This window comes from Xiphophorus maculatus, chromosome 10, assembly GCF_002775205.1.
Source record: "Xiphophorus maculatus strain JP 163 A chromosome 10, X_maculatus-5.0-male, whole genome shotgun sequence".
Lineage (NCBI taxonomy): Eukaryota > Metazoa > Chordata > Actinopteri > Cyprinodontiformes > Poeciliidae > Xiphophorus > Xiphophorus maculatus.
Window position 1 is genome coordinate 16,759,800 of NC_036452.1, and position 17,932 is coordinate 16,777,731.

At 41.9% G+C, this 17,932-nt stretch overlaps 1 protein-coding gene across 1 annotated transcript; it reads right to left on the minus strand.

The window, feature by feature from the left end:
- Positions 1-294: 294 nt before the first annotated feature.
- Positions 295-1,485, minus strand: LOC102225806 (protein atonal homolog 1-like). The gene has a single exon (XM_005805382.2). It carries the CDS (start codon positions 923-925, stop codon positions 404-406), a length of 522 nt encoding a protein of 173 aa, XP_005805439.1. The 5' UTR covers positions 926-1,485; the 3' UTR covers positions 295-403.
- Between the last annotated feature and the right edge of the window lie 16,447 nt (positions 1,486-17,932).

A 17,932-nucleotide genomic window follows, 5' to 3' on the forward strand; every position in this document is an offset into this window, starting at 1 on the left:
CTTTTTTTTTTTTTCTTTTTTCGCCCAGTTGTGTTGTTTTGGACGGATGGACAGAGAGTTTCTGCAGGAAAACTTGATCTTTGTACCAATTTGCAGACTTGTGTCTTTGGTTACATGTATATAATTTTAAAATAATAAAAATTGCTACTTTCAGTAACTGCCGGACTGCTTTTTCCCCCCCCCTCAATGTCCTGAATTATCACTTGGCACTAATTCTTTTTTTTTTTTTTTTTTGAGGATATTGTGTCAAAAGAGGGAGAAAAAAAATCTGAAATCTCTTAAATGACGTGAATATAAAAACATAGAAACATTATTGCAGGATTTATTTACAATCAGTAGAAAACAGTAAAAAAAAAAAAGTTTGAGTCTTTTAATGTCCCTCAGTTTCTGTCACGCGTTCCGGTTATCTGCTCCTCTCCGCATTCCGAACCTCACCCTCGGGTCCAGCTCTGTTCGGTTCCGAAGGCCCGCAGGTCCCGGTCCCGTCCTGCAGCAGCTCAGTCAGGGTGCTGATGTAAATCTGGGCCATCTGCAGAGTCTCCGATTTGGACAGCTTCTTCTCGCTCTCCAGGTTCGGGATGACGCTCCGCAGCCGGTCGAACGCCACGTTCAGTCCGAGCATCCTTCTCCTCTCCCGGGCGTTGGCGGCCAGGCGCCGCCGCCTCTGCGCCCGCTCCAGGGCGCACCTGTCCGGCTGCAAGTAGTGCAGGGCGGGGCCCAGCCGGAGCTCCACGATGGCGCACGGGGACGCCTCGCAGAACTCACGGCTGTCTCTGGAGAGCGCCGCCTCGGCTTGCTCCTGCGCTCGGGTCCGCTGCAGCAGGGCGTGCATGTCCCCTCTGAGATCCACGGGGGCCGCGGGGCCGACCCCGCCCTCCGGCGTTGCGGTGATGAAGGGCGCAAACAGGCTTTTACGCGGCGGCATGTCTCCACTTGTTCCTCTGAAGCAGAACCAGACCCAGACGGCGCCGGGGACGGAAGCGCAAGTTCAAACTTCCCCAACTCTGGGACGGGAATTTATGGACCCGAGAGACACGGGGGGGACGTGGCTTGCGTGAATCCGGGGGCGTGGAGAAGGTCGTGTGCTGCCTAATGAACAGAGCCAAAGCCACCGCAGGAGGTCCATTAACCAAGTTCATCAAAAAGGGATTAGAAGCGAGTCAGTGAGCGTTGTGGACCGAGGAGGGTGCAGGAGAGGAAACATCCCGTCTTATTGGACCATGCAAGCGGCTTTTGGAGGGCCTTTCGCTGCCTGCATTTAAATCATAAACAGACTAAAATAAAATGTGCTGCAGTTTCTCTAGTTATTCCAGAAAAGCGATATTTCCTTTTCCTGAATATTTCAGCCCTTGAATCTGTTTTGAGTAAATATTAAACTGCCTTTAAATCAGGGTGATAGAACTTGTGCAGCCCGGTCGTTGAAATTTTTTTGGTATGTATAAGTTTCTTTTGCCTGACCGTTCACAACAGTTGCTACAAATTTATTTAATATTTTTGTCACATTTGGATATTTCTTATATAGTTTATCAACAACTCCTCTCGTTGCTTGTACTTGTGACAGTGCAATGACAATAAAGTTGAATTCTATAATATAAAAAAAAACAACAACATAAAAATGGCATCGAAATTTGGAAAATAAGTTAACGAATTAAATGCGTATTGAATTGACAATAAAGTTACTGAATAAACAATTATGAAGTAATTCAGAAACGGGATAAATAAAAACAATATCTGAAAATGGAGAATAAAAAAAGAAAATCCTAGAATTAAATATAAAAGGAAAGAAAAATAGAAATGACTAGTTAAAGTAAACCAAAGGAGTGATTCATGTTTCTCTCTTTTAAAATGGAGCATATTTTATGATAGTAAAGCAGGAGAGATTAGTATTTTATACTTGCAACATTTCCAAAGTTATTCCAGTTTTGTCATTTTAAATCACGTTTAATGTGGATGCTTGTAGTGCAGATGTTAATATTGATTTTTTTTCAGTAAATTTATGAAAGTGGAACCACTTTTTTCCCCCCCTTCCCCCCCCACACAGTCTCAGTGACATTAAATCAGACTAAACTTTCCTGTTTAACATTGGTTAGGATAGCAAAAATGATTTCTATATGCTAAAACGAGAGTTGATATTTCAGATTTCTTTCGAATTTAGAAGTCTTTAACAATGTGGCTCTTTTGAATTTTGCATGTTCTTCCATCGGTTTCTTTAAATAGTTTGCTAAAAGTTTTTGCTCGTTGCTCCTGATAGTACTTCTTGAACTGAGTTAGAGCTGTCTTGCTCACACACAACTTTTCAGCTCTGCCTGTACTTTGCCGTGGCGCCGAGACTGGCGGCTTTGTGTTGGCATTGTTTTTGTTTTGAAGTCGCGTAGCTGTATACTCAATATCATTGTTCATTTCTAGGACCCATTTGTTCCACGAGCTTTAATGTTTTAGTTGAAGTCTTGAAATGGTACTAAAATATTTCCATTTAATGATTTCTCCTCTCCTCCTCCCCAATGGTGCTGCTACCCCATTACTTCACAGTTGGGGAAAGTGTCGTCAAGCCGTTTGCCTTTTTCTCCCAAATGTAAAGAAATGTGTTGTTTAGCTCCTACGCTCCGCATGGGCCAAAAGTCAAGTCAGGTTTACTTGCATAGCAGATTTAAGCAACAGGCCAGTTCAAAGTGCTTCACAAAATAATAACATGATACAGTCAGCAGAAAACGAGCCATAAACATTGCATTTTGTAAAATGTCATTGTCAAAATCATCAAGCAAATGTGCATCAAATATGTTGATCAATATTCTGCTTGCTACACACCTCTAAACAAGTGTTTTTTTGGGGGTTTTTTTAGCCTCGTTTTAAAGGAACTCGGCGTCTTTGCAGTTTTGTGGAAGTTTGTTCCAGATTTGAGTTGAGATTTAGTTGCATAAATTACAGGACGCAGCTCAAAGGAATGTAACTCCTGTAACTCCTATGGATGTTTGTCCCTGGGTGCATTTGAGCAATCCGACCTTTGATGTAACAGCTTCTTCCTCTTTGATTGGCCTTTCAGCCCATGTTGATATGAGCCTTTTTTTTATTTTTTTTATTGTGGATAATGACAGTCTCACCTTGTTTGGCTTCTCCTTACAAAATGTTACATCTTAGCTTCGGGTATGGCTGTTTATACTTGTATATACAGGCGGACGTGACAATTTCATGCATCTGAAAATTTTACAAGACTTTCAGGAGGCCCTCAGTTCTCTTCCTCATACCTTGGCTGACTTCTTTGTTTTTTTTTTTTGTTGGTTTTTTTTACGATGTCACACAAAGACGTCGTGAGACGTTGATTTGAGGCCTTAAAATAAGAGAGCAATTCTGTCATCTTGGATTTAGCAAATTCAAATCGTTTTATTAATCCCAACAGGATTTCCAAAACGACAGATTTATTCTCAGAAATTGAGAGAGGAAAAGTTTGCTTTCTTTTTCTTCAGTGTTTGTGATTATCTGGTTATCTTAGTGAAACTAACTTTATTGTCTGATTTTTACAGATTTAAATGATCAAAATATTTAAAGAAATAAATATCTGTTACAGTGAACTAAATAATTCATTGGGTTCAGGAGTACCACTTCATCATCCATCCCTTCCCCAAGAGTTTGGACTGAAAGGTGAAGTTTGGTTCACGAGCGTATTAACCGATGAAGTTGGGAGCTTGTCGTGCTTTTATTTTATTTTTTTTAAACCTCTGCAGGTTGCAGCCTCGTTGTTGTGACACATTAAAAAGCTCATCAGTCTGGAAGTGTGCATCTTGTTTTTAGAGTTAATTAAAAGTGCTGCGGCTTCCTGCGGGGAGGGCCTCATGATGACTGACAGTAACTGGCTCTCTCTGGACAGAGTCTTAATGGGATTTAGCGGCGTGTCCCGAGCACCGTGTGCCAGAGCTCTGCCGGTTCCGAGCCGGGCCTTTACAGACACCGCAGCGTGGGGCCGGGCCGGGGACACACAGGGAGCATAATGGACTCCTTATGGCCGTGCGGACCCTCGCTGTCCGAGGTCCAGCGGCGGGGGTTCGCCTGTTTTTGTTCTGCTGCTCTGGAGCACGTGGGGAGGTTTGGCTTCGCGGCTCGGATGACAGTTGCTGGCACGCTCTGCTTTGTTGAACCCAATGAAACGGCTCGTTGCAGCCAGCGGGCGGACACAGGCCGCAGATCAAAACCTCCCACCGTCCATACCGGCCCGACCAGATGGACCCCCACATGGCAACTTTAAAGCTTTGGTAAAGAAGAAGAAGAAGAAAAAAAAGAACGCAGATTAATAGTCATCGCGTTTCCAATTCAGTGACTTTTGAATAATTTCAGGATTTTTGTCGCGTTACAACATCAAGACCTCGTTGTGTGTTCTGGGGCTCTTAATTTATGTGATGGTTTTTAAAGCAGGGCAGGGAAACATCTCACAGAGCCCTGTTCAGTTAATCATCTGAAAATGGAGGAGAAATCCGTGGCAACTGTCAGGTCAGACAGGGAGGTTCACCATCCAGCAGGAGGACGACCCTTAACCTTCAGCTATGGTGTTTGTTGACGGCCATGTTTAGGTTGGATTCTGCACAGTTTGAGGTTTTTCGGCTGGTTGTTTGCACAGTGTTTCAGGTTTGAAGTAGAGCTGGACAATATGGCTGGAAAAACGTATCACGATCCAAGGGTTTTGAATCAGTCCATTGATAATTATTGATTAGTTATTTGTTGCAAATATTTGAAATAACTGCCATTCTGGTGGCATGGGCTCTTCTGCTTTATCCTCAGCTTTCACTCCACATTGTTGTTTTTCTTTTTCTTATTATTTTTGAGCAGTTATGAGGCATGGTGGTGAAGCCTCAAGTTGTTGCTAGGTAACCAGAGTGAGGGAACCAAAGAGTGAGTGAGGTAGTTGATGGCACCAACTTTTCTTAGCTAGCCTTTCCTCTGCCTACATTCCCCAGAATGCTGTGAGGCTCTGGATTGGAGTTCAGTGAATTTATTGAATATTTGATCAGACGTGTCATCTGTTGATATTGATCATGCGTCTGTCATGACATGTATTATTGATTTATTGTCCAGTCCTCGTTTGAAGTGTCAAATAAATTAAAATATCCTCTAAAACAAAAAAAAAAGACTATGATCATGCACATCTCCTTAAGAAATCTTTTTTTTTTTTTTTTACCTCCTGGTCTCTGTGACGTTTCTAAAATTGAATAAATCAAGATTTTCAGGACATTTTTTTTTTTTTTTTTTTTGCAGTGTCTACAAAAAAATAGGAGAAAACTTTGAACCTTTTCTCCAGTGTTTTCTTTGTGAGCCCTGTGATACGGTTTGTTTCTGCTCGGAGTCACCGGGCCCTTTGCTTTACTCTGCTTTGGAAGTGAAAGAGACACGTTGGTTGGTTGGGGGCCGCGGGGGGAGGTTTGTGTTCAGCTGTTAACACGCTTCGCTTTGTTAAACCCAATGAAACGGCTCGTTGCAGCCTGCCGACTGACACGGGCTGCGGATCAAACTGATCTCCTGCGAGACGACGAGGAAACATCACCAGCCACGTCGCCGCTTCAACACGTTTCAGCTGCTTCCGTCCCAATCCTGAACCCGTTTCCGCTCCTGGTGTCGGCTAAGCACACGAACACTGGAAAACTGAGTTGAACTTATTCTTGTGGTTTTCTGCTCGTGGAAAAAAAAAAAAACGCTAAGTGACCTCCGAATGAAAGGACGTGAAATGTAAACTTTTCAGATGAGATTCAATGTACTATTTTTTTTTCCTTAGTTAAATGTAGGATAAGTAGAAAAATGTTACCAAGGAGCCAGTTTTGGCACAGCAATTGATAGTTTTTGCTGTGACCTTCACTCATAATTTCGCTGCACTTTTCTTTTTTGTTTTTTTCCTCATCCTAATCTGAATTGGTTTCGATGTTAAACAGATTCATGAGGGTGGCGACGAGCCCTAAAACGAGAGCGGTTACGCCATGTTACTCAGGTGAGCCGTCGCTTTCTCCAGCTGCAGAGATTTTGGAGTTGTTTTTTTTTTTTTTTTCTTTTAACCCCTGCTTCATTTCAGCACCTTGCATCATGACACGGACGAGTTGCTAAAAGATTAAGTGTTTCTTTTCTCTTTCTTTTCTGAATGAAATCGTCTGCAGCCGGGAAGCTTAAACATCAATTTGATGCAGAAAAACAAACAAACAAACAAAAAAGCCAACAGATAAACAAAATAATTTGTATGCGTTTTAAACTACTTCTATGAGCATCGATGGGACAAGCAGCCAGAATAACGAATATTTTTAAATGAATTTAAATACAAACACTGCTGTGAAAAAGTGTTTGCCCTGGTAGATTTCTTCAATTTTTTTTTAACTTTATCGTCTTGCTTCTATGTTCCAGATTATCACAGATTTTAATATTGGATAAAGAATATGATGAGGAAATGAAAGGGTTATTCTAACCAAACTGGCCTAAGCAATTATCCCTCTTGTTAAATCTTGATTTTACTTTGAATTAAATCAATTATTATATTTTTTTGGTTAACATTTTGTGGACTGATTAGACAAAAGTGCATATTTTTTTTCTATTTTATTTTTTTAGGAAGCATGTGACCTGTTGTTACACCTTGAGTAAAACAAACACATTTCAGGAAAAAAATCGTATCCAAAGTGGAGGACATGGTAGTGAGAGTATGATGATCTGGGGCTACTTACTAAAACTTACTAGTAATTCTCAAAATTGTTCACAAAGCCAGGTTGTGGGAGGGTGAAAAAACTGGATGATAAAAACCATTTAAGAAAAAAGTCTGTAAGGCTTCCTCTGTCTGTCTTTTTGAATGTTCAAAAGCAAAGTTCCTCTATTATAAATACTAATAAACTGCTTGTCTTGTTGGAAAATTCAGTAACAAAAAAAAAAAAAAGTTCTTTTCACAGAGGATTTAAAAAAAAGAAAAAAAAAAGGTACTCTGGGAACATTTTCAACAAAACCATAAAATTCCCCCAAAACTTCTCCTCTTTTAGAGTGAAAGTAGGGGAAAGACGAAGAAGAGTCAAGTTAAAAGGTAATCAGCCAATCAGGGCGCTCACAGGGAGAGCTCTAGGTGACGGTCGTCGCAGCAGCTCTTTGATGTCGCTGCTGCTATTGATCAGAGAACATAGATCACACTATCGGTCCAATCAATAAGCCAGCAGCCACACAAACAGAACAATGACCAGACACACCACTGAACACACACATTTATCTCTGGCCACACCAGCGATCCTCATTGTCTCTCTGTTCACACACACACACACACACACACACTGCTTGGCTTCACAACACATCCTGCAGCTCCAATCACCAATTATTGATCGGGCTGGCTGTGTCTGTGCGAGTGTGAGGCCGCCAGGAGCGTGTCAGCCATGTTATCCCTCCAATAGAAAACCTCGGCTTCTTCCGTCGGCCCTGCAACGTTTAAATATTTACGACTTTCTGACGTGCTTTATTTATTTCCCTTCCAATTTGTCTTTTTCTGAGATTCTTGTTTTAGTCATCAACTCGGCCATATTCTTTCCATCCACCCACAAGGATTGACAAAATATAACTAACCTGTCAGCCACATCTTGAGCAAGTTTTCCGTTGCATTTATGATGAGAAGCTGCTTGGATCCCATGATTCCTGTCCAGAGTACGCTTTATGTTTTAATTTTATGTCAGATTTGAGGGTGCGATGACTGCCTCTGCATCCAGATTGAGAAGCAGCAGAAAACTGTCGGTGCCATGCGACCACTGCCTTGCTTCATTCATCCATCTTCATTGCCCTCCTCCCTTGCTCCCTCCGCTCTGAATTTTTCTGCCCCCTCCCTAAGCCGGCTGCGTCTGTGACTGACGATCCGGTCGACCTTGTTTTTCTCACCTTGATGAGTTGACCTCCGACCTGCAACACCGCCGAGGTGTGATTAATTACAGGCCCGAGAGGCAGAGGAGGTGCCAGAACCATCAGGTTAGATTATGGAGACTGTCTGGAGGGGAGAGAGGGAGGAGGGCAAAGAAGGTAAATTATAAATGGAGAGGCATCTCGTCTTCTGCTGTTTGTGTTGGTGCTGTGTTTCTGCTTCAGTGGGGATTTGTTTTCTGAACCAAAAAACTTGTCAAAAGTATTTTTAAAAAGTTGCTTTAGAAAGCCTGGAGTGGCTGCTGTAAAAATTTAATAAACGTAAAAGAAAAACAGATTCTAATCTGTTTTACTCTGATTAGTTCCTGAAGCGAAACAACACTGGAGTGGATTTTGCTCTGCAGTGGCTACTTTACATAAACAGCAGCTACTTTATATAAACAGTAGCTAATGCTAATGCTACTGTTTAGCACCAGCTACTGCTACCCAAAACGTCTCCGACTTCTTCTTATGTGTAAAGCTACGTTCAGGGAGTCCATCGTTTTTAGTTTCTGCGTTGTTTTCACCCTGTATTCCCATTTGTTTTTATCACCCGCCTCAAATTCCCCTCTCCAGTGACCATCTTCGTCTCTGGCCTGTACCACCTGGTTGCTTAGCAACAGGCTTAGGGCCAGATCCGCAGTGTGTCGATAGTCTTAACATTAAATAAATAATAATAATAATAATAATAATAAAAATGCCCTTTAAAATATTCAGTGGTTCAGCAAGGCGGGAGTCTATGTGTGCTGAGGGAAAGTTTACAGTCTGCCTGGAAGTGTTCAGTCTGCATTCTGAATAAACCCCAGGAAAACAAACCACTTCTGTTTCTGTCTGGAAACATGGCAGGAGCCTCCGTCTCTCAGCTCTCTGAACCTCTTCCCTTTGAATCAAGGCAAATCTGTCAAAGTGGCCTTAAAGTGGCAGCTTCTGATTTTAAGACGGGGAGGGAAAAGAAAGTGATCTGAGATCAGCGGGGCGTCAGAGGAGGACAGTGAAGGCATCACATCGCGCTTGGATGCGGATCAGTTCTTTGTCAACAGGGGTCGCTGTTTCCTCACACGTAGCCTGCCGGCTGTCGTTCGCAGTGAGCGGATCAGTTCCACTGATGTTTCTGTTTTCTCCCGTGACCGTGAGCGCCGTGCGAACTGGCTGACAGCTGGAACAGTTTTGTGGATTCAAATTAAACTTTTAGGATGTGTGTTTCTGGGTCTCTGTGTGACAAGCGGAGAATAAAAAGCTGAGAAGATCACTTGAAGAATGGAAAATCAGCGTCTTCTCGGAATGAAATATTACAAAAAATTCGAAGAGAATTTATGCCACAACTCCTTCATATAATGTAACGTCCCAACAGCAAACTGCAAGGTGTTTTATTGAGATTGTATGTGATAGACCGACACAGTGCAACCTGAATGTGTTCGTACCCCCTAGTTTTCTCTGATTTTGTTACTTCATATAGTGAGAAAGTGAATATTGTTTTGGCATTTTTGTAAATTTATTAAATATGTACAAACTCAAAGTAATGACTGCATCATTACTCGCAGTCATAAACCTTTTGGTCTACCTGCAAACGTCACAGATGTGGAGAAAACTAACTGCACATCACCCTGATTATTACACGGTACTTAACGTGCAATCAATGCTAAATAAAGGACATGTTGAAACTGATGAGAAGATGAATGGAAGTAAATTTAAGAACCGCTGGGACTGAAAAATCACTGAAGTATGACACAAACGATTGATTTTTAAAAGTTTCAGGTTGATGTAAAGCGTCTGGAAGTTATTTTAGGAAGGGACTTACTTTAAATAGGAAATTGATTTATATATATATGAAATTGTTAAGGAAGGTCACCCCCTTTTTTTTTTTAAAAAAAAAAAAAAAAAGCTGTCCAGTGCTTTAAAGATATCGATTGAAATCTTTGAATCAGTTCTGCAGCAAAGTGGCAGCGAGGTAACAGACCGGAAGGGGAGCAGTGTCGTCTGACTTCTCGCTCAGAAGTCAAACAACAACAGTTTGTCCAACTCGGATAGTTAACTCAGTAAAGCAGAAAGCTGGAGAAATGTTAAGAAGGAAGTCTGGCTGATTTAAAAAAAAAAAAAAAAATTGAATCCGTTCCACACCAGCTGCAGGTCTTGGGAATGTTCTGACCCACTTGTAAAGGCATCACTGTTCAGCAGTCATAATGTTGTTCCTGACCGACAGCAGGTCGGTGCTTCCTCCCTTCCGTCATCTTCTCAAATGAATCACTCCAAATCATTTTCGTTTTTCCTTTTTCGGAGCTACAGATGTCTGTTTCTTCAAATTGCCACCCAGGCGCTCGTATCGCCCCTCGGCTTTTGCGCATCGTAAAAAATAACAAAGGCAACACTGCGCCTGTTGAGGGATTTCTGAACGTCGCCATGGAGGAGGTGGCGCATCTCGATTTTTTCATTTTTTATTTTCCCCGTCTCGTACGCTACAAATGACTTGCGTTACCGCTGCCGCGTCTGCAGGTATCGCACCCTCCGGATTCATTCCTGCACTCGTGCGTCTGCTGCTGGTTTTAAACATGCTTTGATTCCAGAGCTGCTTGTTTCCAGTTGCAGCTGAGATGCGAGCTCGTCGGATCCCCGCTGAAGGTCAGGTGAAGCCAGCAGGGGGGCTGATGAGCCTGCAGCTTCGTGTTTGTGTGCTTGTGCTACCTGCTGCCAAACTCCGGCTGGGGGAGAGAGATCCCTGATTGCGCGACGAGCTCGGAGCGCGGGTGGAAAGGTTCAGCTGAGACGACGGATTCGGTTTTAAGAAGAAAATCTGGCAGGAGCGGAGCGTATGGTTTCTGGAAGAACATTTCAGTTTCAGACTGAGGCGTTTGTTTCACTTTGCCGCATAACAACCAAACAAAAGGATCAACACAAATTACTGCAAGTGAAATAAATAAATAAATAAATAAATACAAGTTTTTTTAACGCTTTAAAAAAAAAAAAAGATGAAAGTATCATATGCTCATAATCAAGTCCTACTTAGTGCTGTACTTTGACTAGGGCATTCTAACAGCTAAATATGCTGCGATCTAAACCATTTTCTTGTAGAACTGACTTTGTGTTTATGTTTGTTGTGCAGCTGGAAGGTGAAACTCTGCCCCCTTCAGGTCTTTTACATGCTCTTAACACAGGAGATGCTAAATAATATCAATACCAGGTTGGTATCGGTATCGGATCATAACTATTTAAAAAAAAGATTTTGTTGTCAAATTGTGTTTTTGCACTTCATTGATGAAAAATTGACAAAAATGACGTTAATATGTTGCTAACGTATTTTGTAGGCGCCCTTGAACTTTGTCCAGATTCTGTCCTGAGTTTTGAACCAAATAATTCAAAAGAAAAATCACAAAAACACCCAAAATAAACTAAAAAGTATCAGCGTTGGAGTCGACGATAGGGACCCAGTGTTTACTTGGTATCGGCTCAGTACCAAAATACAATGGGTTTTCTCGCAGGATTTAATTTACTCTGTGATGTGACGGCAAAGGTCCAGGAAATTGAGGAGATCTGCAGAAGCTGAGGTTGACATGGTGACTGTAGCAGCGTGGAGAGAAGATGGACAGGAAGTTGGGTAAATGATCTGAGATCCGGGTTAAGTGGATCTCAGTTGGAACGGTTGGAGAAGCGTTGAGGAGACTCACCAAAGGGATCCTTAGGAGGGATTTTGAGCAGATGAAGCCAACAAAGAAGGATCCCACCGGGAACCAGGAGCGGATCATCCACTTGGGAGTTTAACTGATGAAGGAGGAGAAGAGGTGGAGTTTAATGGAAGCACAAGAACTTGAACTAGCAATGAACACAAATGCTGAGAGCCCGAATAACTCTGAGCAAGAAAACAACCTGGAGTCGTCCTCAGATAGTCTGCCTCTTCTCGATCAGCCTCGATGAACTTCAGCTGGAGACGTTGTTCTGTCGCACACAAAATACCCCGAGGTTTGTAGTTCTGCCACCGTGGTCGTGTGTTCAGTTAGCAATTATGTTGCTAAGCTTGCAGATGATCAAAATGAACAAATGGAAAACATTTTAGTATGACTATAGAAGTCATATTAAAAAGATGGAACGGTACGACCTCAAGCGCTATGGAGACCCTCGGTTTGATGTTTTTGCAAAATGATCAGAAACAAAACAACTTTTTCATCTTGAAGAAAAAAATCGACCACCTTTACAGAGTCACTCTGTCCTTCCAGCACCCTCACACATTTTAGCAGGATCTTTTAAACATTGGTTTAAATCTCCACCTGCGTTCTGTCTTTAACGCAGAGGTTTTATCCTTTTATAGCTGAACCTTCCTGTAATTTCTGTGGGCGTGTGTGTGTGTGCGAGTGAGTCCCTGCTGACTGCTGGAAGTGGAACAGCAGCTGGCTTCTGCTGCTCTCAGTCTGTCAGCCTGGTTATTAGACATCACTGGCTCACTAACACTTTGTTGTGCGGCCACAGGGGAACGGACGGCAACAACAGACACAAACATTTGAGGAGAGCATCGGCGCAGGGCTGCAGCAAACTCAGACCTACGAGCAAACGGACGACACGGGAACTCATGAGCGATTAGAGTTGAGCCGATGATGGTGGTGGTAGCGGTTGAACACGGCCTTTTCTGTTGTTGCACGGCCTTCATCCGTTTCACTGATGTGATATTTGTGACACTTTTACAGCAGTAGTAGTGTTAGAACACTTACCCAGAAATATCTGGGTATCTATTTAACAATTCAGTTGTACCTGCAATCAGGATAAAAGCAAGTAGGCTGCAAACAATCGGTTCATATGTGCCATCTGCAGAAATACACTACTAGGTCATAAAACCACCAATCAGAGCCAGGAGGAGGGTCTTAGCGCTGTCAATCACACCTTGCCCCTTGCTCTCTGCTACGCTACAGCGAGTTCCTCCCAACAGAGCCTGCCATTAATTCTCAGGCTGGTTAGAATGGTCACCGATGACGATTCCTGTCACGATAAGTGTGTTTTTCCACCATTAGTACAGCTGCAGCTCGTACGCAAGCATGATTGAAGGCGCATTCGCCCTCCTCCCAGCTCTGATTGGGATTGTTGTATTTCTGCAGATGGCAATAGAACTACAGGAAGGAGGCAGAGGTTATCTGTGTTATGTCAATCTACCACATCATGGTGACAGTTTTAAGAAATTTGTGAGAAAAAAAAAAACAGCTTTAAGAATCCTCACTTTTTCCGTGGCCTCATGCTGGGAGGAACACAAACTCCTCATGCTCAGCTGGAAGTTACTCCAGTGTGCACTGGAGATCGTGGATTGAAGATGCCAACAAAACCTGCAAAAAAAAAACAACAACAACAAAAAAAAGCAAACCTGAGATTCTCTCAACCAAAGAATAAATTTAACACAAACCCTGAGCTCGGGCTACGGAATACGCAGCCTAATAACTGCAGAAAGTCATCCGGAGCGTTCCCGCCTTTTCAACTCGTTGCGCGTCGCAGTTAATTTGGCTCGTCTCATCCCTCCAGACTGAGGCGAATCGGCGTCCCGGTTTAATGGGACGCTGACGGCTCCTCGCGTTTCCCTCCTCACTGTTGCGCGCAGCAGACGGCAACAGCTCCTCTCGGATTTTCAAAGAAACATCTCGCACAGGATTCCCTGTTGGGATAATGGAGAGGCTCAGTGAGGATCTGAATGCTGATCTGTGGGAAGAAGGCGGCAACACAGACGGAGATGTTTAGGGTTGTTAAAGAAGATGCGTCCAATTATAGATTTGTGAGTTTTAAATGTAGAAAAACAATCGTTGCGTTTATATGTCGTTCACATTAAAGGATCCAGCAACGAAACTGATTCCAGATTTTAGCTTTGACGGCATAAAGTATGTCGCCATCACTTGCAAAATCTGAAAATGTTGGATTTTAAACTCTAAAATCCTTACTTAAAATACTTATAGATGATCAGATGGTCTCGATGCCGCCATCATAAAATGTAGTCTTTAATCTCACTTCACTACTTCTCCTCTAAAGTCAAAATGCTCCGTGCTTTCAGACGCCCGAAGCAAACCACGCCAAACAATCCGGCAAAATGCAACAAACTCTGCAGGATCCGAGGTAGATATGACAGCAGCTGCAGCAGAAAGTGCTGCAGGGATTCTTTGGTTCATGAATAATAGAGGCTTTAACAGAAAGTCAAAACATACAATTTTGATTTCAACAAAAGTTTCTCTTCAACTCGCCGCACAAGCCCAGCTCTGCCTTCTTCATTGCCACCCCGAAAGCTGGAGACCAAGCCAAGGGCAGAGAAGCTCCTGTCAGTCAAGAAAAAAAAAAGCATCTTCTGGGTGTGGAATCATGGCAAGACGTGTTACCTACAGCATACACAGCAGGAAAACATGATTTTAATGTTCCTTTTTTTTTTTTTTTTAGACGGTGTTGAATAAAACGCCCAAACAAGGCTGGAGTGTTCCGATTGTAAGACGTTCGATGAAAGTAAAAACACAAGCATGTTATTCCTTTTCTTAAAAACTCCAAACTGTAATGTATCACAACGGTGCGTCATGTCAGCAACCAGCAAAGAGTAGTGCAAAAATTGTGAAGTGGAAGGAACATGACACATGTTACCTTTTTGTTTTGTTTTTGTTTGTTTGTTCCTCAACTAAACTATAAAGTGTTGGTTTTCATTTGTACTCGGCTCCCTCAAATCTGACACCCTGAGGTAACCTCCGGTGCAAGCAGTTGCCTTTTTGTGATCTGAAATTTCCATTTTTATCATCTTCCTGAAATAATGGCCTAAACCTTTTTTTTTTTTTTTGCAAAAGTGATTTTGGTAAACTAAAGACAAATTACCATTTTTTTCTTTCCAGAACACGTTTTAGGCCAAAAAAGAAACAAACAAACAAACAAAAAAATCACATTTGGCAGAAAATAAGCTGTTACTTTAGCAAGCTGATGTTTTTGCATTAAAGTTAGGGTAATGACAAAATCTGAGTAGAGGGTGTGAGGAATACTTTTGCGTGGCAGTGTAACAGTGACTGGGTAAAGAAGCATTTCTTTTTATGAGCAAAGACAGATGGAGATTTAGGAGTTTTCTGCCGGACTTGGACATCCTGTTTCTGCTGTACAGTGAGGATTCTCACATCTTCTCATCCTCCTCAGGCCTGGCTGGAGGAACATTCCCTTTCTGTTGAATCCGTCCTAACAAGCACCACATATGTAAATACCAACTCACCCACTACTGGGATAGACATTTTAGAGCTGTGCAGAACTTTTTCTTCCTTCCTTCCTTTTTCTTTTTTTTTTTTTTTTGGAGCTAGAGGTGTTTTTTTTTTATTTTTAAATGTAATTCTTTTTTAACTGACTTAAAAATATATTTTAGATTTGAATGTTTAGGCTAGAAGTTAAATGTAAAATTAACAGAAATGTCCCAAAAAGTCACAACTCAGGTGGGAAAACTTTTTTTTTTTTTTACATCGGTCCCAGCTGAAAATGTCAATATGGCTACCCTACACAATAAACTTAGCATTAAAAATATGTTGTTTTATTCTTTTCACTTGCTACAGTGCATGGAAGCACAACGTACGGAGAAATGTTAGATTGTATTACTAAGTAGCAGTTAGCTTTGTCAATTAACAAACGACTACCAGATTTGAGTTTTTTTTTTGTTTCTTTTATGTGAAGTTAAACTGGATTTAGTGTCAATTCAAGATCACAGTTCTGACTTTCAGAAGTTGCTTCTAGCTTAAATGCTTTCCACTTTATTTTACTGTAGGATTTCCCAACATTTTGAACCCCTTCACATCACTCAGTAGAAGTCACTGATACAAACCGTAGGAATCCTGTGATGGAAACCTTCAGGAGCCAATGCTGGTAAGCGGCCAGTTCGCTGAATTCAATATCTTCCTGTTGGGAAGCTCTCGGTGCGATTGATGGGAGTACCGATGTGACTTCTCCAGTACCTCCAGGCTCCATGTAGGAGAGCTGAATGTGTTTAATGAACTGAGAGAACAGCCTGCAAGCCGGTATGGATTGAAGAACTGCAGAGCCTTATTTGTGGGCAGCTTGACGCTGGATACATTCCAGGATGTCTGATTACTGCTTGTATTGAACTCGTTCCTCCTGCATGCTTCAGAGCTTTTAAAAAATGCAAAGATCACAGCTAAAGGCTGATCAGTTTGTATTCCACAAGGCTTTTTGGAGGACAAGAAGGAAGGAGGTTCTGTTAGAAGGAAAGAAGAGAATACCAACAAAGCCCGTTTTGTGATACTCTATTGGCTTTTACCACTATTGTTGCCACTGATTTAAGTTTTTTTGAATCTAAAGTATCTCTGAGAGCCTTAAGAACCACAGTGACCAAGAGTTACCAACACCTTGAATTAATACTTTAAACAGTAACAGATCAAAAATAATCATGTGCATTATTTGAATCAAGTACACACCAATATCGCCAAACTTAGTCTCTCGACTGCCTGTTAGAGTAGAACCCCTGACTTCCGTGATTTGGAGGGATGATCCATCATTTCACAACATAATGTATGTGTAGGTGGACAGTACAGCATGTGCTCAACCATGGCCTACACTGAAGAATGCATACCTAATATCTGAAGCTCAACAAAACGCGAATCCAAGAAGTTTTTTATGTGAGATGGGGAAAGAGTCCAGGAGCACAACATCCAAACAGGTTTTCAGAGAGTAAAACGACGTTGGAGACAGTTTCTAAAGAAAGGATTCAGATATAAAAGGGCATCAGGCAGGACTGGGAAAAATGTTTCATTGGAACAGAGGAAACTCTACACTGCTCAGTTTCTAACATGCAGCCTGGCTGACATGTAAAGAAAAAGCTTCACTTGCGTCCAAGTAACCTCATCTTTTTCCTTTATTATTATTGATTACGATTGCAAATGTTCTCTAATTTAAACTCAACTGATTTACTGTATATTTCTTGGCAAGCTATTTTCAATTGAACTTGACAACATTTACTTTTATTCGTTTTACCAATTTCAGTAACTTTTCTTTCCATATATAGTAACAATTTGTTTCATTTTAGTCAATTTCACGTGTTCTGCTGACATTTGTATTGGGAACTCTTGCCGTTGTCATCTTCATTTACGGCCAAAATGTTCTTTTAAACTCAAAAAATGAACAAAAAATGGTGCACTAGTTTCAGTTTTGCCATTCAGACTTGAGCTTACAGCTAATCACGTGTAGCGAACCTGATAGTGAAATGAAGTTATGCTGCGCCTGCGGGATTTATCTGACATTGGGAGGATTTTCTAATAGCTACTGCTTTAGTCAGCACATCACTTGTTTACACCATCCATCTGGATAAGGAGTAGGGTTGTAAGATCTTTCAGAAAAAACATCCAAGTTTGGCTAAAATCTTTCGAGACTTTTTAACAAAATGTGTAATGATCTGATGATGCCAACTTTTGGGGTCCAGTTTTCCAGTGCTGAAACACACAGAACATCAGTACAAGAACATCGTGCTCACAGTGAGACATGACGGCGGTGGCGTCAGGATATGGGGCTGTATTCCTTCGATTCATTTTAGCCATCTCCAAAAACCAGCTTTAGCCTCCAGCACGCCCCGTCGACCAGCGAAACGAAAACGTATTTCATTTTTCTCCCCAGCATCGCAGTCAGTTGAACTCCAGAGTCAAACCTGACAGAAACTCTCTGAGGTCGTCTAGAGGTGACCGTCATCAAAAATGTGTCCTTACAAAATCAAAACCTCTGTTTGTGAACTGAAGGCCGTGTGAGGGCAGCACCTGCAAGCTTCAAGCCGAACAAACACCCCGTCGACGCTGTCGGCTTGCAAGGAGATCTGAATTACTGAGCGGCTCAACTGCTTATTCAATATAAAGCACAAGGACACACACGTATATTCCTGACAGAAACACACAGAGCAGAGAGAGAGAGAGATATTGTTCAGCTTTGACAAACTGAACTGTGAAATTGTATCTTGATTCAGTAAGATAGCTGAACTATGTGTGAGCGAAACTGTGTCTACATATAACCACCTGCTTCTGTTTGTTCATTGGGTGGAGCTCGGATAGAAAAGCTAGTCCAAAATACGTGTAAAGAGATGAAATAT

Excerpts from the sequence above, each read along its gene's own strand:
- LOC102225806 (XM_005805382.2), bottom strand. The coding sequence starts at position 925 with ATGCCGCCGCGTAAAAGCCTGTTTGCGCCCTTCATCACCGCAACGCCG.